A 27032-nucleotide genomic window follows, 5' to 3' on the forward strand; every position below is an offset into this window, starting at 1 on the left:
CGGTTCAGATAAAACTTTGTGAGTGGAAGAGTCCTGTACCATTTTGCAATTTATGCAAATGTTTTTTGTTACCCAATGAGCAGAATGTTCAAAATCGACGTATAGAACAACTTTAAGATATTTTATTCTTAAAGAATTTTTAAAGATAGGTATCTTATCGTTATCTTAACCTGATTTTACATTAACCGCTTGGGAACAAACTTTGCTGTCTAATCAATGTCAATCTTGCTCAGTTCTGATTGGACCGCAACGTTTGCAACTAGAGACATAATCAGAGGTTAGCCACGATAATGTCTAGCATTTGGGTGAATTCTCATGGAACTAGCGTTCAACGTACTTTCTTATAAGGTACCTGAGCCGAATAAGGCCCACCTAATTTATTTTATTTTTTTTTTAATTCTTTTTATGAGAATATTGAAATAAACTAAGTGAGAATCAAATCTTCATTTCATTCACTCCAAAAAATAAAATATATTATTTATATAGAATATATGTAAATGAGCGAAAAAAAAATTTTATTACATTTTGACATTGGGCCTTATTATATGCATATGAATATAATAAGGCCCAAATAAAAAATTAATTAAAAATAACAAAGAAAATAAACATTTTCTTTCTAAATCAGTTTTAAAATGATTATTAATCATAGAAAGAAAATTCCTTAGGACTTACTCTACTCTCAAATATATTACAATTATCTTTAATTTTGTTTGTAATTAACTCTTCAACCTTTGAAAATTTTTAGCAATTTAAATGCAATTTTGGTTTCTTAAAAGATAGTAGCATTGAAAATTGTTATTCTCTGGCGTAAACTCCACACACAACAAACAAATAATGATAGCTATTATAAAAATCACATAAGTGAGCCTTGTTTAATAAGTACATGTTTAAAAAAAAATACTTATACTCTTATTTCAAAAAAATTATTTATTAGTTATTTTCCATAGTTAGGAAGTTGAATAATATTGTATTATAATGAAGTATAATAAATTATGAAACATTGTATACTAGTAAATTTTGCAGTGGATTGTTATAAAAATGGCTCATACTGGCCTCATACACACAAGTTTTTGTTGTGTTAACCAATCGTGTTGCTATCGATTCCGATTCTTTAATCCTTTTTTATCTACTTCCTATGACACATCTTTTAAGCATATAGTGCAGGCGTAAAGCGAATTTTAAAGTAATAAATTTAAAAGTGGGCCTTATTTAGTACCTGGGCCTTATTCGGCTCAGGTATCTTAGTAATTATAACATAGAAGTTATGTTAAAATGATAATTTCTCAATGCTTAATACAGAAGAATATTTCTATTAGTTTATAATTGAAATGTACGATAGAATAATATGATAGTACAATATAACTTCAAAATTGTACGATACATAAGAAAATTGAAACTAATATAGGAATAAAATAAATTATTATAATGTAATTTTCCAAAAGTGTTTCCAATGTTTATAAATAAATATTTATATCTTTATGTGTAACAATTATGTTAAAATTATCATATTCATTTATTTCATATTTATTCATTTATTTCATATTTATTTATTTAATACATATTTATTATCAGTAGAATAGAAATAATATCAAAAATCTTTTAAATGTAATCTTTATTTTTCTATTAGCTTAAAAAGCGTCAAACACTAATAATTCAATGATAAAATTGCGTCTAATAAAAAAAGTTTGCGACTGTTGTAAAAGTCTTTAATATGATTTGTCTTCTTAGTTTCTCATTACATCTAAATGTACATAAACCAATCATATTAAAGAATCTTACAACAAAGCTACTCCTTCTGCTGAACGCAGCTAATGTTTGTATAATAAATATATACAATAGTATGTCATAAACATTCTAACATTGGCTTCTATTGATTGATTAAGTGATCAGCTGTCTGTCACTTTTTCCGACTGAAAACTTTCGTCTCACGAAACTCGCACGTGTGGCCATGAGCCGTGTACGCAACATTAGATGAAATGCACATACTTGTAACGGAAGAAGCTTTTATACATACGAAGAAAAAGTGAGAAGATGAGGACGCTCAAGGACTAACGGGTCTGTCGCAAATGTTACATGCGAGAACGTTGTCTCACCGGCCTGTATGCTCGGCATACATTTTTGAATGTCCGATAGAATAAGAATTGAAAGTCACATTAACGAACGTGCCTAACTTATTCTGAGAAAGAGATAATATAAAACGTTCTAAATTATAAATTAAAAAATCATTCATATAAATATAGAGTAAGTATATTATAATTAATGAATTATGTATATCTTCTCTTCAAGAATATATCCTCTTCATTACTATTTAAACGAAGAAAAATCAAAGAAGAAAATTCTCTCATTTAAAAAAAAAAAAAACGAAAAAAATTCTTCTATTTTTTCCTTTAAAAAATCGAAGAAAAAAATCTTTTTTATTTTTCCTAAAAAATAAAATGCATCTTAAATTTTGAAAAGACTTTGAAAACATTCTAAGCTTTATTTGAATAAGTCTAATTTTATAAGAAACTAATAAGAAAATCATAATTAATTCACCGTTTTATCTACTATTTTCTTTAACTTATCTCTGCAGAAGTTAAGAAATTCTTATGCATTTTGTATGAAATCACTTGCAGATTTCCCGATAGTCGAAGCACTTCCGTTATAGAGAAATCATCGATTAGCTTATCTAGCAAGTCGATCCGCGATAGGATTCTTTATCAACCAGTCGTTTAATCAGCCTGCAATGCAGTGATCGTGTTCAGTCGCGATTGGACGTACATTTTATATCTCATTTCATATGCAAAGGAAGCACAGGCGGATTACCTTCAAGAAATGCGCTTTTAATTCGAATTCCGTACAACGCTCTCGACGTGATTTTACGACTTTATGTGGAACCAGCGAGTGGTCTAACAGTAGCGGAATCTCGCCCGCGGCAAACCCATCCGAAACTGGAAGCGGACGTGCTAAACCATAGACTCGTGCGGCGTGTATACAGTGGATGATTCAATCCTCACAAATAAAGTTTCTCGACGAAAGGCATTCTATCTTGTTCGTGAAAGAACAAGTCATCGATAATTTCAAAATTATGAACGATTCAAGTTCCCGGAAGGGACTGTAATAATTTTAGCGAAACTTTAATCTTTATTTACTTTGCACAAGAAATTTTTTATTTTCTATAAAACTACACGAAAGAAATGATCTTGTTAGCATCTAAAAATTTAGCTAGATACAGATCTGAAAATAATTTTTTTGGACCATCCAAATAATTATGTAGGAAATTCTAGCATGATGAGCAAAAAGTTTATTAAATTTTGATATAGACTATCAAAATAAATATGTAGAACGCTCAAGCTGGTCGCAAAAATATCAAAACTTTCTATATCACTCAGTTCATCATGCCTCAACGTCTTATAATTATTTTAATAATCGAACAAAATTATTTTCAGATTCGTATCTATATATATATATATATATAAAATTAAATTTTTATATACTTTGGCAAAACCGTTCTTTCCATAAAGATTGTTATGTGACTATGCTACATTGATATTTTTATACGGCAAATCTTCACGCAACGAAACGAAGCTATGGAAGACAAAGCAAATTCGCCCGTCCGTGCCTTTGACCGGCGAAGAAGCGAAAGAAAGAGGATACGTCATATCTTGATTGTACGAGATGAAAACCGCCGCTGTTTTATTATCTAGTCAGTAGGAATTTTAATTTTCTCCGGAAAACAGAAACTGGTTCCACCGCGACGTTAAACGCCGAAAAGGAGAGAGAGTTGGGTGCATCGAAGACATTCCACCCACTCAACGTCGCAATGTGTCTCCTCTCTCTCTCTCTCTCTCTCTTTCTCTCTCTCTCTCTCCTTTCTCTCTCTTCGGGAAGAACCGGCACGCGTGTAACGACATTCCACCCACTATCCCATCCTCCACGTGGAGGGGACGAGCGACACGTGTCGAGGACAAATGCGGGAAGGGAACGAATCCGCGCGCGTTTGTACAGAAGATTTTTTTACGGCTTGATGATGGAACAGCCAGCGATGAATCGTCGATCGCAGAGATGAAAAATCGTCTGTGTAAACACGCGCGATGATTCAGATTCTTCTTCACGAATTCGAAAGCGAAATCACTTAGAGCTAAAACACAAAAACGACTAAACTTATCGTACAATTTGTCGACGATGATGGGTGTACAAGGTTTCAGTCATGGAGATAGAATAAAAATTTATCTTCACACAAAATTTATTAATAGTGTTTTCTCTTGGCTGCACTATCGCCCACTAGTGCAACATTCAGATAGTGTACCGTGTTTCCATGGCTGGTGGTAAGCGAACTCATTCGGTGTACCGTGTTTCCGTGGTTACGGTGCAGTAGTGCAAATTCTATGCACGAAGTAGCATTTTGCTACATCGTCTCAAAGGGACGGTATAGAGCCAGTGTGATATTTAAAATTTGAAAATGGAAGTCAAGCGGGAATAGGGTTTTAGCGCAATAATGGAGGTTAGATGTGCACCACTCTAGTGCAGTGTAGCTGATTGTAGCGCTTACACGCAACTGGTGTGGTGCGAGGCTGCATCCAGTGTATCCCAAGGGAAAACGCTATAAGATACTTATATTAATGTCATTCTTTAAGAATCTTCAACAAACTCTCTTACGAATAACACGTGAGCCACGTATTGACTAATGAGCATTCAACCTTCCGTTATAAAAATTATTTTCATAATTTAATTATTTCTTCCACATTGGCTATGTTTACACCGTGCGCTTAGTCCGCGGCCTATACAATAGATGTCCTTGTTTATTTTGTAGGTTAAACAAAGACACCTATCGTATAGGTCGCGGACTAAGCGCACGGTGTAAACGTAGCCATTGAGGAAAATTCAAATCCAGATTCGAAACGTTTTGCAGTTAACTTCATAGGTAAGTATATTCCATTGTTTGTGAATTATAGATCTGTTTTTTATCAAAGAACTCTCTGAATTGGTGCACATCCGTGCAATAGGTTGAAGTGTAACAAACTGTATTTGTTTTACTTCAATTTACTGCACCGATATGCACGAGTTCAAAAAATTCTTTAATAAAGAATAGACCTTCTATCGTATTGTCTTATAAATATATTATTATAAATATATTATCAACGACAGTAGAGGTTCTCTATATAAGCGTTTAACTTATATTTGATTTATTTTTGGAATAAATATTCTTATAGATATATGAATTGACATAAAAATATTTAAGCGCTAAGATCCATTTTGAACGAATATAGGATTCTCCTTGTTTAATTAGATTTTTATTTAATTGTTTCTCCTTGCAAAATTTGACAGTTTCGCCCTCCTGCCCATCCCTCCTTCGTGTACGCGACATTCATGTCGAGGATACCGAATAAAAGAAAGAAAAGTAAAAATAGAATGCGTTGAGTTGACACGTTCTTAAGTACATCGTTTTTCAATACTCTTTCTATATCTATCGTGGATCCACGGCACGCCCACTGTCACCAAGAAAGCCAGATAATTGAGAAATTGCTAGATAATTTCCTCGGAAAGATACGTTATAATCTCGCGTAATCCTCTCTTCAAATAACGAACGCGCAATTACGGCGTAATTATGACGTTCCGAAAGAGTAAGACGAATCAGGTTTCGCGCTGCACACGTCGCGTAAAAACACACGCGGTCCCTTCCATTTCTTCCTCTTTTCTTCGTACTCTTCCTTTTACCACGTTCTCTCGTTTCGTTCCTCATCGGACGTTTCGTCGTCGGGCGAAGTGTTCCAAAGATTCCCGGCAAATTTGCGTCGTGTCTCGGCCGAGCGGTTAACACGGCGAGCAACTCCGTAGCTTGTCCGCGACTTGACGAATCGCCAATTACCATGCCATTATAGAATGACACAATCACACGGGGTGTTTCATAAAATTTGCATCGAAACTCAATATAACGTCGAAGACGAAATGAGAATATAAAATATGTCCATTATGTATTTCTTGTCCTCAGTCCTCAAAATAAACGTAACTCGTAAAATTAAACGTCTATAAATAATAAATTTCACGCACTTCATCTACATGAATGTAAATCATTATCGTTATATCCTTTTTTTCTTAATTTTCACACGCACTTCTTTAAACTTCTTTCTTAAAAATAAGAATTACATATTTATTATTTACTTCAAAAAAATCTGTATATTGGTAACTTACTGAGAAATTTATATCTTAAAATACTTCGTCTCAATATTTCATTATTAAAGTTCATTATTTTTCATTCATATTATATATCAAGGGTATAATTAATATGAATTTAATTGTGATATAATATGCTAGTAAAAAATATAATTATAAAATTAAAATTTTTTAATATTCTGAGCGTTTAGTTTTGATTTTAAGGATTTTTATATATATTTTATTCATAAAGTAAATTTTAAAAATGGGAATTAAATTTTTATATGATTAATTTTTTTGTTGCAATATTTATTATATTATTTTTTAACTAATAAAATATGTAAATAAATATATGTAATTAAAAAATTAACGTATTAAAAACTCCGAATTAGGAGTTTTATCTTATGTTTTGAAGAAACATAGTTTTTTTTGAGAGGCTGGCTTAATTTAATTACATTATTTTAAACTAATTATATTTGATTTTATGGTAATTTAATTTTTTACAGTACAATCAATATTCATTAATATTCCAATTCCAATTTTTAATTTACGGAGATATTTTTAAACCACCCACTTAAAAGTTAAACTCAATGGAGTATCCTCGCGCTATCGATTTCCACTTATTTGGGGATTTGAATGCAAATGGAATTAGATATACATATCTGAACTCGAATATTCGCTAAATTTAGATGACACGTTCAATAAAATCCACTGGCAATCTACTTCATCACAGTACATAGACCAAAGTCTCATGCTAGCTTTGCGAAACACTCCGTATTATTTTGTGGTTTGATGAATCGTCAGTTATTCATGCGACCCGTCACTCACGTTTCTTCACCACCCTCTCATGACGTCTTTTACAGCAACTTCTGTGTGACGCCAATCATGCGCGAATCCACTAAATGGCATGGTGCACAAATGCTACGAGCATTTGCGCAAAAATCTCTAATTGCGTCTCAGAGTCGCACAAAATGCCGTCGTGACGTAACAATAAACATTCAAAATCGCGAGACATCGGAATCATCGTTAACTGCCAAAGACACAAAGCAAAATTACATTCAATTGACGATACAAAGTTTTCTAATCATAATATAAGTCAAATTACTCGTAGAGAAAATCTGCTCTAATCTTATAATTAGATATCAAAAATATTTCAGAATAATAATAAGTCTGCGCCAATTAGTTACTTGGAAACGGAAAATACGATATATACGAACATAAAATATTCGATTTTTTTTTAGAAATATTGATCTTTTACAGTAACAATAATTTATACTGCAATTAGTAGTAATAAATATAAAATATATTATTTTAATTTTATCATTACTTTTGTGTCTCCCAAGAACATTATTTTGGTTTATATACGATACACATTTCTTCTTGAAATCCTGATATCAGTTCTTCAATAATATTTCAGAATAATAAGAGCAGTTAATAATTTAGAAACGGAAAGTACGACATACATGAATATAAGATATTTTTTCCAACTATCGATCTTTACTCTTTAAATCTAAATCAGTGGATAATCACTGATATCAGTGCCAAGTATGTCACTGGTAATCAGTGAATTAAATGTGAGTCCTAATCTAGCTAATCTTTATTATGTAATCTAACTAACTTTGTTTTAGTGCTTAAATTCAATGAATATGATATATTGGAAGATTGAAATTAACGTGTAAATATCAGTATTTTAGTTATACAATGCTCAAATATTCTTTCTTTTTTAGTTGAACTTCACTGATTATCAGTGCCAAGTATGCCACTGGGTAATTAGTGACTACCCACTGATTCAGATTAAGAGAGTACATTATTGATAATAATTTAAATTTCAATTCCTAGCGATAATACAAAATTTAGTACCCTCTACTTAATTTTGCCACTACATCTTGTATCTCCCAACGTTATTTCGGTTGACATACATTCCTCCTTCGATTCCTCACATCAGGTGGACCACAATTTTCGCGCGTTTGGCGCCCCACGTAACAAGGCTCAAATAACACACACGGGAAGCAATTTCAAGGAAGACCGAGGGAATTCCACGATTAGCGTTTGTTTTATCTCGCGGACACGCTTCCCCCTTCCCCCTCTCCCTTAACGGTGGCGGCTGAGCCTACCTATGTCTATACGCGCGCATACGGGGACCCGTAATTGAAAGCTGTTACGCTTGGTATTTTATGGCTTTGTCCCGCGGCCATGCAAAACTCGATTCTTAACGTCCTCGAACGCGGACACGGGGCCGCCTCGAGTAACGGGCCACGAAAACGCGCGCCTCCTAATTAAATCCGACTAAATTCATCAAAATCGTCGTTAAAGCCACCCCGGCCGTCCACCCTCCGGCAGCGGTGGCGGCAGTCTTAACGATGTGCGCCGCGAGAACGAGATTCCGATCCGTCTAATTGCTGAGTCTCGGTGTCCGCAAGCCACAAGCCGGAAATTCCGATGAGTAGATATAGTAAGGTCAGTCTACTCATTCAATATGTGGATGGTTTAATCGGTCCGGTCATCGAAGATCGAAGCTCCCTTGAGCTTATAAGATTATGCCTGCCTACGATTCTTCATCCTCTTCTTTTTGGAGAATGCTGATTTCGCAGATAAAAGAAAAATGTTTACACTGAAGAAAGAAATAAAAATAAGTTTCTCCCAAATCATCAGTTTTCAGATTCTTATCCTCCTTCTACTGACTTCGGTACAGGCATTTTTGGATAGTATATAGGATACAATATTGCACCGAAAGAAAAAATTGGCTGCTACAGCAAATTAGATGATAAAATATGGCATAGCATTTTTAATTGGCTGCAGCAGCCAATTTTTTCAGTGTATTAATCTCTTCCTTATATTAGACAACTCTTTAGTAAATTATTTTCAAATTAATCTCTCTCTGGTTCCATGAGATCGTCAGTAGCTACTGTCAGATTGAAGAATTAGGATTATCTGAAATAACGGACACTCCAATTTACGATGGACATACTAATCCCGAGGCACATTATTTCTTAACGAATATCGCGCGTCGGATCGTGATATTCAACCTACTGAGAAGTAAATTGGATCTCATGGCTAGCTATACTTAAAAGAATCTAGTGATACTAGATAAGCACACAGAACTATTATACAAGGTCTCTCAAAAGTTACTTACTTCGAAAAACATTTATAAACGACACGAAGTCAAATAAAAAAGTATGATATTTAATTAAATATCGCAGCATCAGAAAGGAATATTAAAATATCCTATAGTTTCAAAAATTTAATTTTAATTATTTTACAATAAATAATGCAAAATTTGAAATTCAATCTATTAGCGTTCTAAATATTAATACCTAAAAGGTGATAACAGCAGTAAGAAATTCTCTAAACAAAAAGTGTCTCTGATTTCAGAGACTTCATTTAAAGAATTCGTAGTAGGAAGAAGGTATATAATTTTTGACACAGCCAATATGTTCGGACATGCAGTTCGAAGATGCCGCAGATCGCCATCTGGCACGACTTTTCGTGCAGCACGCGTTCGAAGCGAGACAATAACAGCGATAACGATGGTAATAATAGTAATAATAGCAGTAACGTCTTTATGAGCAACCCGAGAGAGTGGGCGAGATTGCAACTCCTTGACTTTATGAGAACACGAGAAAGGATCGAAGGGACGTGCGGATTCGGCCCTAACCGGCGACGAGAATCGGTAGCTTGATGCCTAGAAGGATTAGAAAAATCAAAGAGAGGAAGAAAAGGGCAGGTTTCTCGTGTCATGGTGAGCCAGCATGCTGGATACCTAAAGGTGCTCATACCTCGAAATAAAACGCGCGTCGCTCGAGAAGAAAGCGAATGGTGGACAAGGTAAGAATAGTGACGGCTGTCAAAGCATATAACACCTATATACTTACACCTCTACTTATCGGACAGAATCTTTACCGAAGTGTCTGTAATACAGATGCGACGCGAGTATTATTTGCCTATAAATGTCTTACAAATAAAGTCAATCAAAGTCTGATCTTAAATATTAATAGCAACGAACAGTACTTGGAAAGAAAGTGAGTTGCTCAAATATTATCTTCGTTACTCCAGAATACCCCAGCTTTATAAAATTTCATTAAATAAATGTTACTTATATATATAATATATATATATTATTATGCTTAGCGCAAATTGTTTCACAATTAAAAAATTTTGCATTATCTTTATCGAAGGAATATATAGAATATTATAAATTTTTATTTAATTGTAAAAAAAACCATGAAAATTGAGATATAATGCTAAGGTATAAGAAAAACTCCACGCGAATAATGTAGAGAGTGGGAGTTAAAAAATTAATATAACCTATATTTTATTATAGGGAGAGAGAAGAAGATCTCTTTAATTTATTAAAAAATAAAAAAGATTGCGATATTATATGTATATACGAATGTTATAATAATTGTTTTGAGAGAAATATCTAAAATAAAATTCTCCGATAATTTTATTTTTAAATGCGCTTCGATTATTCGATAGGACAAGCACTCGAAGGCATCGAGGCGATCGCTAAGAAAGCAGAAATTGTAGAATGAAAAAAGCGGAGGAAAAGAAGAAGAAATGAAAGACGTCGCGCTCGCGCGAGCTGAACTACGTTGAAAGACTAATTGACGAGAAGGCGGTTACAAGTAGGATGAGGGGGGAGGGAGAATCTGACGCGCACCCCCGTAAATATCGTGACACGCGCTCAAATTAATGGCCCAGTCTTACACGTCGGAGAAAGCGAGCAAACTGGTATCCTCTCGATGCCACGCCACGTTGAGATCGAATCAAAACACGACCGGCTGAGTCGCCCTTTCATTTCGAGCGATACACGAGCAATCGAATACTGCGAGTTGATATCATTTAACTCTTTCGAAGAAAAAAAGACTTAGAAATACAGACTGCATGTCTAAATTAAACATATGAAAACATTTTCAGCATTAATTTATCATGCTGTTTCAAGAAAAAACAACTGTTATAAACAACATTATATAATTACATAGTTTTGTATAAAATATAACTATCTCTCTCTTTCTCTCTCATTTGTACAAATACTTATATAATATTACGTAAAGGTAGTTATTGCAAATTATCATCTAATATGAAATTTTTACACTCGTTTAAAAATACATCTTATCGTATCGAAGAGTTAACGCAATCAAAGGCATTAAAAAGAAACCCTTTCTTTCAGCAAGGGACGAGTAGTTGCGGCCTGTCCCACGAAGGGCAGGTCAACGTATGCCCATGGAAAAATCTTATAACGACGTGAAGCAAAATCTTTTAATTAAAACCGATTTGGGGGCGGAGAAGCATCGTTTCACTCACCTGGAGAAATTAGCCGGTCCGCGTTCTCTATGGACCCAAACAAATTGAAGAAGATTGGGTCTGTTGCTCCGGGCTATTCGGTATAAACTTTTTTAATAACGCGAGAAATAGCAGGAAAGAAAGAACGTTTTCCACGTATGGAATAATATAAGATGTAGATATGATCCGAAATTAATAATGAAGCTGTCCATTTCACATGAAAGTATTGAAATTTAATTACTTTTGAAACATATACATTATAAATGCTATAGCGATTCCCCGATAATTATCGTAAAAATGAAATATGTATATTTCAATGACATGCTAAACATAATTTATTGCGGTATTACGTATTAAGTTATCGTATTCATTGAACAATTACTTGTAAGTCGGTTTAGAAATTAAAAAAATATTTAAATATAAGATCTCTTTTTTTTTCATCTAACAATATCATTGATATATTCCAAATTGCATTTATGTATACAAAAAAATGATTTTATTAAAGTATCTAAAAAGAAGTTTTATTTTTCAGAAGTATTATTTAAGTATAATGTTTAAACTTAATTATTTAATAGATTTAATTTTGCATTTTTTTTTTCCATGCTACCCTTAAAAGTTGCAAGCGTATTTTACAGTGGTATCTTCTAAATGATTCATTCTAACTATTTTAAATGTAGAGAAAAAAATAGAATGTGATAGTTTATAGCAGATTAAATAGAATATAATAAATGAAATTACTAAGGATCTTGTAAAAGTATAGAAATGATACATATGTAACAAGTAAGGCAAAACCGCATGCTTGATATTTTACGTAATTATTTTGATAATCCAACACAAAATTATATTCAGAAATTAAATTCTATATCTAGATTAAATTTGTAGATGTTTCAATAAAATCATTCTTTCCATATTTACGAACTTTTTAAAATATTTAGAATACGAATCAAAAGCATTGTTTGGTTTGTCTACTCGGGATCGCTTCGAACGAACCCAGCGTACTTAAAATGTAGGATTCACACTACGTACGACATCCGTCATTCGACGTCCGATATTCATCGTAACGATCCCGAGCAGCTCCCGAGAGACAAAACAAAGAATGCTAAAAAAAGGACCAATTTAGAAAGATCACTTTAAAAATATTTATTACTATGGAAGAAATGTTTTTTTGGCATACCACTATGTCTTGTTTGAATAGGTATAGTATCATTAAAAAGTATTAAATTTTTCGAAGTTAAAAAGTCAAAATTAAGATTTCCTTAAGAGATAGTATTTTTCGCAGTTATTTTTCCTTAAAATTAGATATTTTTCTACATGAGTAACTGCAGTCTGATATTCGACATTGCACTTATAACAACGTAACCTATAACAATATTGACGCAAAAGCGAAGTTTTCCGAGACATCGTTCTTATTCCGCCTCGAATTATAGCCAGGGCGTTAAAAGCTTTTATTGGCTAAGAAGATGAGGGAGAAGAGATCGTGACTCTGACATACGGAAGCGCATCTCTTCTCCGCTCCCTTTCCTCTTTTTTTTATTCTCGCAAGGACGGAAAACGGGAGTGTCGCCGAAGCGCTTAAGAAAATAACCGATGAGAGACGAGAGAAAGGAAAGGATCCAAAATAGAATGACCGAGTTACGTAAAAACGACGAACGTGATAGCGGGCCGAAAACGAGGGCAGAAATTAATTTTTCAGATCATATAAATCGGAGCGACGGAGCCTCGTCAATTTTCATGGACAAAGCAAACGAGGAACGATACGCGACTTATATGTCGCCACTAAATGACGCTTCTCACTAATAACGGAGCAACCATGCTCGTAAATTCCACCCACTCTAACTTTACGCCTACTCATTCGCTAATGAGAAAGGGATGACGAGTCGTAACGAAGTACCGTATGCTATTTCTTGATCTCGCAACCGACAAATTAGTTTTTATGATTAGAGATTACACATCTTTCACTTACTCTCTAACTTCCGCTTTCATAAATGATACGGAGAACCTTCGTACAACTTTAATTTTACGTATATATACCAAAAAATTAATAAATTACAATGCTTAATAAATCCTTTGCAATGGATGTAATGAGTATAGTGAGAAATCAATAAATATTGGAAGAGCTTCGTTAAAAATACAATCAATATTAGCAATTACAAAGCCTATATTGGTCAAAGCTAGATCTTTGATGCTTTAAATAATTCGAATCTAGAATCACTAAATATACTATATATGTACTTGCATATATACCATTTGTAGTCTTTCGAACTGCGCGCCGAATTTATCCGAACTATAAATGCAATTAAACTACATTAGTAATCTCGCGAATTAAATTAATTTCTGATAATTTCGATGATTATAATTAAGCAACGTATTTTAAAGATATTAATAAGCTGAAAAAACTGTAATTAAATTTAAAATATGTTGCTTAATTGAGCATCGATTGTTTATTAAAACAATTATTTATTAAAATTATATTATTTTTTTCAGTGTAGGTATCTTATTCATTGCCAAAAACAGAACTTAAAAAATTAAGTTGTTTCTGAGAAATCTTGCAGGCATCAATCGGACAGATGGCACATACAACAAATAGACAACAAATACACGGTCGGATTTAACATTGTAAAATTATATATAAATTTTTACGTTACGTTGCTTAATAAAATTATAGACATTCTAAGATTATCTTAAAAATTTCTGAGCCTTCAACGACTTCTCTCTCAAACATCACAAATTTCTTCGAAAAAAAAAATGAATTCCAAATTCGATCAGCAACAGGTTGATAAAAGAAAATGTACACATTGTGTACGTGTCTGACGAGACCGGCTTTAGGCGACTGCCGTGTGTCCTGTGTATTGAGTTACCCCGGCGCACTTGTGCGCGCGCGCGACTAATTTTTCAGCGGCTCGGTTTACAAAGCGTGCATAATGCTGAGCTGCTCTCGCGGGCGCGCAATCAGCCGCCTACCACCAGCACGAGCAATGCGAGCAACACGAGTCATGGAAGCCGCCGTCGGTAAACCTCGCTGCAACAACCGAGAGCTGCAACAATCAGCCGACTAATCCCCTCGGAATCGGCCTCCGCGGTGTAGCCGCCCGTCCGCGCGGTACCCGACGGTGACAGACGACGTGCATGCGCTGAGGTATGCACATTGTAAATCCTAATCGCCTGGCCTCCAAGGTGGCGGACTCGAGATTAAGGACCGGCCGACAAATTTATACCATCGATAGAGCGGGAGTTTAATCCCACCCACGCGGCGGATTAAACGAGCGTGCGGCGCTCTCTCAGATTTGTACATACTTGTGGAAGGGGCATTAGACGCGAAGATTATTCCCGATGAGTAATCTTTCGCAATGCGATTACCGCAGGGATCGAACATGCGACTAGATAAACGTGAAAATTAGACGAAGGATTTAACTCTGTCATATTTAGTACATCTTTCTGATCTCTGATTGCAACTTACAATATTACATCGTCTTAAAATCTGTCTGTGCAATGAAACTAAAATCTTAAGCTTCTCGAGCTACTTTCGAATACTTTGCGTGAACCTCGTGAATTCTCAACTTTCAACTTTAACTCATAACTGAAACATATAGGTTTCGTACTGAAAAAAATGTGCTAAATTTTAATAAATCATTTATTTGAATAATTACCAACTAAATATTTACTATAAGTATAAAGATATATTTATTTGGTACAAGAATTAATTAATCATTAATTTTACTTAACTATCTTTTTTTATTGAGCAAATATTTATTTATTGTAAGTAAATATTTAATTGGTATTGAAATAAATATTTATTAAATTTTAGTACAATTTTTAGATAGTCATGATTTGGAATCATTTTATGTTTCATAATCTTCTGTTTTACAATTCTGAATATTTGAAAAATTCTTTTAAAAAACAAAACTAACAACAAAAACTTTAATGGATCCCAGAAACCGTATTTTCCTTTCGTCAAAAAATATATGTTCATTGTATTAAAATTCAATAAACAATATCACAATTTCGTCAATTTTTAAAGATAGAATAGACAAAAGGTAGTATTATTTTTAAAATTTAAATTGCGTCACCATTCATCGCGTGCGATGATATTTTCGTGTTCACAAATCGTCGTCGGTGTTACACGTCCTGACTGAAGTGAATCCAGATCACAATGTTTATGCTCTCTCCGATTCGTCGAGGTGCTCTCGGACGAAATACGTTCGGTGTTTCGCCTTTAGCGGATTATTTCGATTATTAGATTAGCAACGCGCCTTTGATCTCGGGCGAAATTCGCGCGACGTCGCGTCGAGTTCGCAAATCGACGAATGACTTGCACACCATTTAAGGGTTGCCGTTATAAATCACAATCACCGATAAATGCAGATACCGCGACCGCAGTGGCGCAGGAGGACCGGTCCTAGATATTATACTTTGTCCTGGCACAAATGAAATATATTTCACGCAGCCGCGCGTAAAGGAAGATAAAACGGGTTACGTTAAAAACCCGCGAAGATAAAAGGATAAAGATAGTTATAATAAATCAAAAAATTTTACAGACTCTTAGACATTATTTGGATGCATACTTTAAAGGCAATACCATATACATATAATTGTTAAGCCTGTTCGTGAATAAAATGATCCCTTTTTGGCAAATGTTTCATAAAGAACACTTCAAGTTGAGAATTAATGAGTGCTATGCAAATTGCAGAACATAAATGTAATGGAAAAACGGTCTTTGTTTATGTATAACATGTTAGACTCACTTTCGCCTGTCGAAAGAAATGCGAGATTGCACCGCTTTCCGTAACCATTAATATTCCGCCAGTTTATGGCAATCAATTTATATAAAATATATATACAAGCTGAATGTTGTGTGTTAAAGCAATCTGGAGAGGTTTGAAAAGATATGTGATGTGTAATATATTCTCGCGGCATGATTAAACTGAAGACAGGAAAGCCTTGTATATTAAAACGTTAGCGAATTGCGTTCAAAAAATTGCGTAGAAATAAAATGTAGGAGAAACTAAACGTAGAAACTGAATATAGGAACAATATAGGCGGATATAATATTCAACGGTCTGATTGTGTAAGACATTATGTAAAAAGGCTACAATTTCATCTAAATTAATGTTAAAATTTTTGTAAAATTTACTCATTCATTTATCTGTTGTTTTCTATATAAAATCGATATCGTGAAATAATTATTTTTTGTAAAAAAAATATTACTACACTAAGCGAGTTTAATATGAGTACGATATTTAACGATCTGATTATGTAAGAATACTTATATGGATCATAAATATTATGTAAAAATGCTACAGTTTCTCACATAAATTAGTTTCCATGAAATTTACTATCGTATCTGTCTAATACATTTCTGTATAAAATTAATATCGTGCATGTTATTTCTGATAAAAAAATATTGCTACATAAATGAATCTGATATGAATCTTGTACTCAATGATTTGATTGTGTAAGAGCACTTATATGGATCACAAACATTATATAAAAAAGTTACAATTTCCCACATAAATTAATGGTAGAGTCTCCACGGCATTTATTACCATATCTATTTAATGCTTTTCTGTATAAAATTAATACCGTGCAATATAGTCATCTTTTGTAAAACAAAAATATTGGTACATAAATGAGTTTGATAAAGATAATTAATGAATATTCTAATTGTAAGAATAAATTAAAGGCGATCATTTACATACGACCAGAGGCTGTTCATGTTTTACGGCGTACAAATCACTATCTCATTATTTGCGCTAAATTGGAGTGTCAATCCACATACTCAATTTTTATTCGTCTTGGGTTCATTTAGGAAGTATATCACTCTTACTGTATTTTTACATCTAATTTCATCTTGCCTGAGCTATAAACGCAATTCCTCACTATACCGGCGTCGCCGAATGAATTATTAATAACTAGAATTATGGTCAATAACTGTATTGCTCTTCGATACACAACTAATTATGACCGCTGGTATTGTTGACTCGATAATAAATTAGATTAATGAAACCATCGAAGCTCTGCCTTCGTACGCAATCCACTGTCTCATAATTTACGTTAAATTAAAACGTTGCTCTGTACATCGACTTTTATTCGTCGCGGCGCTATTCAGAATGCATCAGCCGGTTTCTACTTAATCTGATCTACGCGCGTCTATTTTTTTTTCTGATCTCAGCCGCCGCATGTCGGAGTCGCTGATGAATTATTAATGACTAAAATGTGCTAAAATTATGGTCGATAACTGCTCTGTGCTCCAATACGTGTCCAACCATAATCCCGCTGACCAGCTATCTAAAAAACGCACCGTCGACTATAACAAATTGTCGCACGCGAGAGAAATTAATGAAGCGTGACTTATCGATCTCATGTTTTTCTGCTTTTCATTTACTGTTTCCTTAGGGAAATCGGCGACACCGCGTCGGAACGCGATAAACACGGTGCAGTATATTAAAAATTTATCAAAATGCAGCGACTTACACTTGCTAATGAATAATTATTAATTCTGTAAAAATAGCGAGCGAGAATTCGAAGTTCGTAAAATAGTAATGAGGATCAAAACTATATATAACCGCGAAATCTAGAATCTTATCAAGAAATATCTTAAGAAAACGCATGATTGACTATAAATTATGTGCGACAGGAGTTAATGAAGCATATAGCTCGCTAATTTCACGCTGCATCTATAAGGTAGCAATTTAAAGAAGCGCGACCCTGGCAAACGATTCGCGCCCCCGTTCGCGTTATCATATATACTTCCGTGATCATTGCCTCGATCTCTCCGCCCGGTGCCCTCGAGATATCATCGATCGTGAGGATCGTGATCGTGATCGCGATGAGGCACGCGGCTCATTTCATACTCGCCGGCGCAGCGCGTGGGCGCGGATAATTACTGTTTTGAAATCAATGCCGACCGCGGCATATAGCACGCCGCATCTGCCCGTAACAATAGTCGCGCGAGAGCCTCAATCGGGGATCCATTATCGACTTCTTTCAGGCACACACGGTATGTACAATGAAAAATTAATGGAGTTCTGTCCGACACCGCACACGCCGAACACTCGAACAAATAGACGTTGAATCGTTCGAATTATAACGCGCGAGATTTGATGCATTTCATATCGATATGATGCTGCTTGTTATGTTTTCGCTGCTCATTTACGGCATCTGATTTCTACTGACGTCATCCTAAGTTCATTTCGAAAACTTGCAATAAGTTTTGTGCGTATATATTTTATATAACGTAAAGTAAAATTACGTGCAATTTCTCAAGATGCAATATCGTGTTTAAATATCAGTTTTTAAATAACTTGCCGTTAAAAATTATAATATATACTTATTATTGTATATAATATAAAATTAAATTAAATAAATTGTGTAATTTCTCATAAAACACTTTGATTCATGAATTACACTTGAAAAATATTTTGTTCTATACAAATTTTTGCTGTAACAAAAAAATTTGAAATATACTTAATAAAAATTTTTTGTTTAATTTAATAAACCAAATAAAATTGTAATTTTATGTGAACTAAATTATCCAGTATAAACTAATATTTTTGTCATTTACAAAACAAAAAATGTATTTCGCAAAAACAATTAATTTTTTGTTATATTAAATAAAATATTTGGTTGTTGTTAAAAAATTCCTCAACTAAACAGCTGAAGACTAAATTTTTTCCTAGTGCAGTTTCTTTAGAAAAGATTATTTAGAAAATTGATAAAATTGTAATTAAGGGGATCCTAAAGCGAAGCTCAAACTCCGACAAAGTCATTAAATGTCGCTGTTTTTCCAGCGATCGACATGTCTTTATATACTATCATACCAATATCTCACGCAACCTATGATACACGCAGTAGCACGTTCGTGTCAATTTTCGTATAACAAATTCGTCGCGATAAAGCGTCTGTCTAATTCTAAGAACTCGACGTTATTTGTTCGTGCAAACTACGTGTTTGTGAATTTTGTAGGTACAGGTTGCAAAACTTTCGTATCAAGCAAATGTTGTCACGACTTGACAGCTTGAGACGCCATGTTACACTAAGAAATAGTAAAAAATATATCAATTTCGAAATTTTTGGTCGTTCTCTCGGCACAACCTGCACCTCACAAACACGTATTAATGCGTATACTTTAATCTTGGAAGGATTTTCGAATCCGTGAAAGAGAAAAAAAGTATTTGTTATACAAAAATTATATGATTTAATCGGTAATACAGACGGCTTTAGGATCCTCTTAAATAACTATATTATTTATATCGAAAAGACGATTAAAGCACATCTATCTGTATAAAAAGTTGCGGAAGGGAATTTCAAAGTTCCAAAATCACTCGTTCCGTATATTTCAGAAGATAAATTTTCGCCAATAAATTTCAACTTGTCTATATTTCGCGGGGGGTTGTAGGAGAAGAGGGCACAAGAGAAGTCCTCGAAATCAGGCACACCTGGGCAGTTATGTGACTGGGCGTGCCTGTGTTGGCAGGACGCGTGGGCCGGCACCGTATTATGCTGACCCCCCGAGAGAAAGAGAGACGACTCGCTCGGAGCCTGAATCGGGTCTCAGGACCCGCGGCGCGGAGAAAACGCCACGTCCGTCGCACCGCGTCCTGCTGCCGCACCGAGAACAGGCGTCAAGTGAGACGCGAAACCATACACAAACGCGGACGTGGGCGACCAGGTGCAGCTTCGCCAAGCCACGCTGGTAATTATGGTATTCGGTATCGCGACGTTACGGACGATGGCAAATTAACGATATCTTCGCGAAAAATTAAAATTCCAATAAAAACGTGTTTAATGTTTCCCGATCGAGACGGAAATCTAACGCATTTGAAATTTATTCATGTTAACATTAGAGAAAACAGATATGTTGTTCGTTTATTATCGTCCGTAGATATTTAGCATATCTATACGAGATTCCATTCACACGAGGTTGCAATCTGGAACTACCGGAGTGCAATAACGATGTACGTTATCACCAGAAATACGCTATCTCGCCTTTTATCGTTATGATAAAAGGAGGATTGCAACTTAATCGAGAGCGACTTCTACGAAAATTACGTACCAGGAAGAGGTTGATAGCGCTCTGAAAATGCGCGCACGTGTGCTCGGAGGTATCGCGATTCCTCCCACAAGCAAAATTCATGCACGAGTCAAACAGGATAGATTCTCATTGCTGCATCGCATCATAAAACGCCGTTCCGTGCACGGTAAAGGCGACTCGTCGAATCTAGAAAATCGATATCCAATGAACGACCGGCATCGTGATTAACACGGCGCCGTGTAGTCGCGATCGGTCAAGCGAACGACAAGATTGGCGGAGAAAGAAGAGGGGTGGGCAACTTATCTCTTAAGATGGTGCGCACGAGTTAACAGTACATCGATCTTAACCATTACTTCTCCCTGCGTTGACTGCGTTTATTGAGTAAAATTTTTGCGATTAGATTCCACTTCAGAAATTCGAGAATCAATCCTTACTCGAACCCTCAGTTGATAGCTAAGTATATATCAAGTAATAACGATTAAATTCACGAGGAAAAGTCCTATTTAAATTTGTCAAGTTCATTTTCGTTTTAGATAGAACGTTCGAGATATGATTGGATTAGACAAGATGTTGTTTTCCTAAAGATGCGCAGTAGCAAAGTAATAGCGTCCGCGCATTTCGGTTCTAAATGCAGCTGACACGAATATAACGTTCGAGTATACTCTCTAAATTCTTAGGAGCGGAATCTCACTCTAAAGAGTGAAAATTGAATCAGTTTTGAAAAAGAGTGAGATTCACTAAATGTTTTAGAGGATATTTTTTCAATGTTTTATTTTTATATTTGACATATCGTAATAATCAGCAACTTAAAAAAGTATCTAAGTAATTAATTATTTAAGTAATTAGGCCCACGCGATTTAGGACTGATTTTTTGATTGATCATGCTATTATATGATCTCTGAAATATCTCAAGTCATATGACTTGAGATATACATATACGGCTGCTGGAGACATTATTAGATCGCACGGAACACGCCATCAATCTCATACGACGATTTCGCGTAAACAAGTGTGACGATTTTCTCAGCGGCGCTCACCCTTTCATTATCGCGAAACGGCCCTCTTCTTCCGTGTCCTGATTGACGCCCGGCGCTCGAACTAAACTTCCTCGTTAACTCAAATCGAGCCCCGCGGGTACCACCGGAAAAACTTCTAATTATACACGACGGCTTTCGTCAAAGATCCTGGCGACACTTTACGGCGACTCACGATACCGATCAACTTGCAAATGATCTTTACATGACATTAAGGGGAAAAAGGAGCAGGCAGATCGGGGAAAGCGATGTCCGATAGCCTTGTCGGGTCCAGGCGTCATTGTGAGTTATTGAGATTAAACGATTGGCCGCGGGGGTCTGCGCTTCGAACTTTTATTCATCAACGTCGTCGTATCGCGTCGTTGACATCGTCGTCGCGCCACGTTCGACCGTAAACCGATCTCGGAAGCAAAAAGACAAGAGGACCCGAAAGCGCGACGAGACAGAGAGAGACCGCACTTAATCTCCGCTTATTAAATAAATCACGACTCCCTATCACTTTCGGAGCCTGCGATGTGTGCCCCGGGAAGCCAGTCTTATAATTCCTACATTAATTTCTTTAATAGTCCACGAAACAATTCCAGTGACCGTCGGGATACAACACATCGGAATGGTATCATCGGCCCCAAGGGAGGAATTAAGCACTGCTCAGATCGTAAAGAAGTTAAATTATAGTCGTAATTTATTTATAATGCGCGTCGCTTTATTTAGCCCGATTAACGCGATGAAAAGGGGCATGTCCAGCGTGCGTGAGGCAAAATGGCTGTGATTTAATAATCCTCGGGGTTAAACGCGGCGCAATGAATCAAACTTTCTCGCGAGCCACGCATTTCATTTAGATTTTAACCAGATTTTATGTAGAATCATGTGACTCATCGAATCACCGAAGAATTTTTTAATATAGCTTTTAAAGAAGTACTGTATAAAAATGTATTGTAATAATAAAATAGAAGTTCTTAAAGGAATGACTAAAAGTAATTTAAATTGGGTATAATTTGATATTATAAATTTAACAATGCATATGATACACAATCGCCATTTATATGTTATAAATTAGAAATATAATTTAAAAAATCGCGTGCAATTTAAAAAAATTTTACTATACATATTCTCAAAAATTAATTCAAATAAGAAGATGCTTTAGCCGTTTCTAGCTCTCTTATGCTTTTGTCGAGGCGATTGTCCAGTGGACCTTGAATGCTAACCGACTGACGTGTTTTATCCACCTACGTGGCAACAACACATTGCGTGTCAACACGCTCACGCATGATTCTTGTAAGAGAATACTGCATAATATACAAGAAAAAAGATAAGAATTATCGTGAATATGAAATCCTTTCTTTACTTCTAAAGAAAATTATGCGCAATACGGATTGTATAACAAATAAAAAGAATAGAAATTTGATTAAATCCTGTATATCATAGATCAAAATAAAGCGAAAGATCCTCAACATAATTCTGTAAAATCTATATTTAACAAAATCCGTGCAGATTGTTCATAGATAAATTTAATTTCCTCATTAAAATCCTGAAAAATTAAATCTCTTTTAGAGAAAAATTCTATTACCTATTTGCATTCATAAAGCATGAAAATTCGAATTCCCAAATTTTGTCGAAGATTTAGGTACAGTTCAGTTCCGAAATCAACCGATGCAAGAATCATTGCAATTATATATGAGCAACATTTATTGTACAAAAAATATTAAACAGTAGCGCGAACTGTATGATCCAAGCGAGCTGTGCGCATTCCTTTACGAAATCTCTCGCCTGATGACGAGATCCATTAAACGCGAAACGGACAAGCAGCCGTTGCGCTTGTATCTCGCACCCGGCGGTGCTACGTCGGGTAGTCCGTATTCCGACTTATCCAATTAACGGGAAGCATTTTAGCGCGACGTTAAAGTGTCTCGTTAAAGCGCGAACGTGAAAGCGAAGAACGAAACGGTATGCCTGACGGCGAGCTTACCTCTGACGGCGGCGTTCAGCCTGTCGAGGTTGGCGAGCGTAAGCGGTACCGGGCCGAAGTGCATCACGATCCTGCCAACGTCGTTGGCACCGCGACGCGCCATGAAGATGCCGGTGTAACTGCGCCTGATGTAACGGCCGCAGGTATCGTTCACCACGAGGTCGACAGTGATGTTCAGCGCACCCTTGATCGCCCTCTTGACGCGCACGTGCAGCAGCTGTCCATGCTGTAGCTCCTTTACCTTTCCCGTAAAGATGTAGTCCGACTGGCGCACCTTCTCTAGGAACGTCGTATCGTTTTTTATCGCCGCCGTCAAATTTGCTCGACATTCCAGTAATTCGCTGGTCAAAAAGCTGGCCGACGACAGACTGGCCCAAAGGACCACAAAATCGATGATCACTGAATGACTGATCATTTTGAATCTGATAATGTTCATTTTGTCTCGGAGTTGTGCATCAATTTTGAGCTTCGGAGACACGAATCAGGCAATCTGCGTTCCGGATTTCAACCTTTCTCGGTACACTTTCAATATGATAACTTTTAAACTTTAAGCGGTACGCACTTTTATGAATACTACGTTAGATTATTTCAACACGATACATGTTTGCACTACTTATAATTCACATTCTGACATTAATAAGAACTGCATTCGCAACTTATGAGTTTATTCTCATTAATTCCAAGCTTCGAATGGAAGGTCTATCTTAAAGACTCGTGGTTCTACAATTCGCTTGATAATTGTCCGCCGTTGGGGCCATTTAATCACAAGTTCGTTTGATTAATCCCTGGTTTTGAGTCGAAGACGTGTCTTGAAGACCTCCTATCGTCAACAGCCTCCTTCAGAGGAACGCAACGTTAATCAGAAACAACCGGTATCAGCTGGCTCCGAAACAGAAGACTACTATGGAGTCCTTCCGATCCCACTGCATCTTCGATAAAGACACGCTCGGGCGTTAATCAGAAGTAGGGTACTCGAAACTCCGCTGGTCCGGTTGATTAATTCTCGGCTCCGGATCGAGGACGGGTCCCACGGTGTCGGAGCGACGGCAGCCAGTTCGGCCTGGGCTCCCGTAGTCCTCTAAATGGAAACGAGTCCGATCTCGAGCAACAGGTTGGCGCCGCGTGTCGACCCACGCTCGCCGATTTCCAATCCGCGTGCCAACGTTCTCTCGTCGAACGGCGGGCGCGACGTTTCCCGATCGATCGACGGATCGATAAACTGCTGATTCGCCTCCCCCGTTGTCGTTCTCCGTTTTATCGTCGTCCCGATGAGACTGGATGCCGAACGCGGTTGCCGATGATCGTCGACGAAACGCGCGGCTCTACCCGCGCTTTAATCGTCAACTGGTTTCCGATCGAACCTCCGAATGATCGGCGATCGAACGTAAATTCTCTACTCGGCTTCTGCTCGTCTCGATAAAATTACAAATTCGATTGGTCGCTCACGTCTACCGTATGCCTATATTTTAGATAGCTTATAGCTTAACCAACTGTTGCTCGTAAGCGATATTTTTCACTGGAATTCATTGAGGAATTGTTTTTTATGATAAACACTCTTCACAAAATATTCACCAAAATTTGACCGAGTTATTCCAAACATCGATAATACAACTCGCACGAACAATTCACCTTATTTACGACGATATTCACGATCGCCACTTCGATCACCTATTTCGTTTCTTTATAAAAAATTAATTAAATAGATAGTCAAATGCGACGTCATGATTCCTAGATATACTTAAAATTTCAAAGACAGTTGAACTTCTATTAAATTACCCTGCATTATTAAGAATTTGAATATCTTTGTAAGATCTTACAATGCAAGATTGATATGCTGTCACTGAAATATCAAAATTTATTTTTACTTCGTTTTACAGGGACAAATACTCCAAAGAACAAAATTGAAGAACGTTCAACTGTCGTTCAATTTTCAATGAGTCTTTATAGCTCTATTAGACTAATTCAAAAGATCATTCTACATTTATCATATAAATTTCACAATGCTGCAAAACGCGTCGAAGCTTTCTTATAGTCTCGCCGAGCACTCATGAAATTATACCGTTAGAAAGCGTCGACGCGACATTCGTCATGACAATCACATCCAACGCACTTCATACGATTTTCTCCAGTCGCGAGGCACTGTTGCACGGGACACTGGCGGACCACTTGATCAGCCGCGCGCGATCAAGCAAGCGCTGGCCGAAAGCACTGTCAGCGCGAAATTCGCGGCGGACGTGTGTTGAGGCTCGCCACCGCGAGCGCGAACCCGCGCGAGAGTATGAGAGAGCAGTGATCGAGGTGGTGGTTGGTCGCGTGGAGGCACGCGCTGGACTGAGGAGGGCTAAGTGTGGATGCTGCAACTACAACGTGTAGGCGTAAGTCGCCTTAGAGAACCCGCGGTGGATCGAGAGGGAGAGAGAGACGAGGAGGACGGTCGTGAGCCCGTGTGAGTGCGTGAGTCCGTGCGTGCGTGAGCGGTACACGCGTCCGCGTGCACGTGTGTACCGTACACGCTGCGAGATGAGAGACGGAGGGGAGAGAAGTCTTGCCGGGTGTAGCAGTGAAGGTGCACACGCAAGACACGCAGATACGCACGCACGCACGCAGGTATAGCCGCGACACATTCACGTCGCTGCTGACTCCGTTCGCACGCGCCCCACGCGCGCAGAATCCCATGGATGCCCGCGTGAAAAAAGAGGAGAGGGAAATTGGCAGCTGACCGGCGGGTTATATTAACACCTGCGAAAATTCCCTACGAAATAATCCCTCGAGAATTTCTCATTTTTTGAGATTTTAAAATACGATTTTTTTATAAGAATGTTAAGAGCCAAGCAACTCTGAATTTAAAACATAAATGCAAATAGATAATAGATGTAAATGTGATAGAACTTATATTCTTTAACTCAGGAATAGTCACTCGATTTTTTTTACGTAAATTATTATTCGAGGTGTTTTTATACCCCAATTGAAATCACTGTTATTAATAATCACTATTATATACATATATTATTATTATATAATGATTATTTTCCGATTTATTAGTATTTGAGAATATAATAAAAATGAATTTAATCACAATTTTCTGAAAAAAGGAAGTAGAAACCAAATGAATGTTAAATGGAGTGAGCACGTTAATTAACGTTTGTAAAAAATAAAGATTTTAATTAATAGAATGTACGCTTTTTTATTGTAGATTTTTTATGGAATTGTATATTTAAAGGTTTGTAAAGAATAATTATGAAAAAAGAAAAAACAAATACGTTGTATACAAAAAATATATACAAAAAACAATTTACAACAATTCACATTTTTCCACCACTGAGATATAAAAATATCGCAGATGACTGTTCCCAGATTAATTTCAGTGAGATTAGTTTATTTTTATTTTTAATACGATATTTATTTTATATCTGACCGAGTTTTTACGGTAATGTTACGGAAAAAAAGGTGCCATCTAATTTGGCGTCAGTAACGTTTTTATACTATTTTTACTATCAATTTACGAACGTGCGAACGCGTCGATCGAGATCGTCGCGCGAGAAAGTGGCGAGGTTAAATGATCTAATCGACACCGGCTTAACGATCG

At 36.2% G+C, this 27032-nt stretch overlaps 1 protein-coding gene across 1 annotated transcript in view; it reads right to left on the reverse strand.

The window, feature by feature from the left end:
- The window catches only part of LOC108721985 (zinc finger protein 253-like), a 26305-nt gene extending 2349 nt beyond the window's left edge, over positions 1-23956 (reverse strand). Inside the window, exon 1 of the mRNA XM_018446846.1 lies at positions 23447-23956. Coding sequence (XP_018302348.1) covers positions 23447-23882 — 436 coding nt within the window. The 5' untranslated portion in view covers positions 23883-23956. The remainder of the gene's footprint in view (positions 1-23446) is intronic.
- Positions 23957-27032: the final 3076 nt, after the last annotated feature.

The sequence above is a fragment of the Mycetomoellerius zeteki genome, unplaced genomic scaffold, assembly GCF_001594055.1.
Source record: "Mycetomoellerius zeteki isolate Tzet28-1 unplaced genomic scaffold, Tzet1.0 scaffold19, whole genome shotgun sequence".
Lineage (NCBI taxonomy): Eukaryota > Metazoa > Arthropoda > Insecta > Hymenoptera > Formicidae > Mycetomoellerius > Mycetomoellerius zeteki.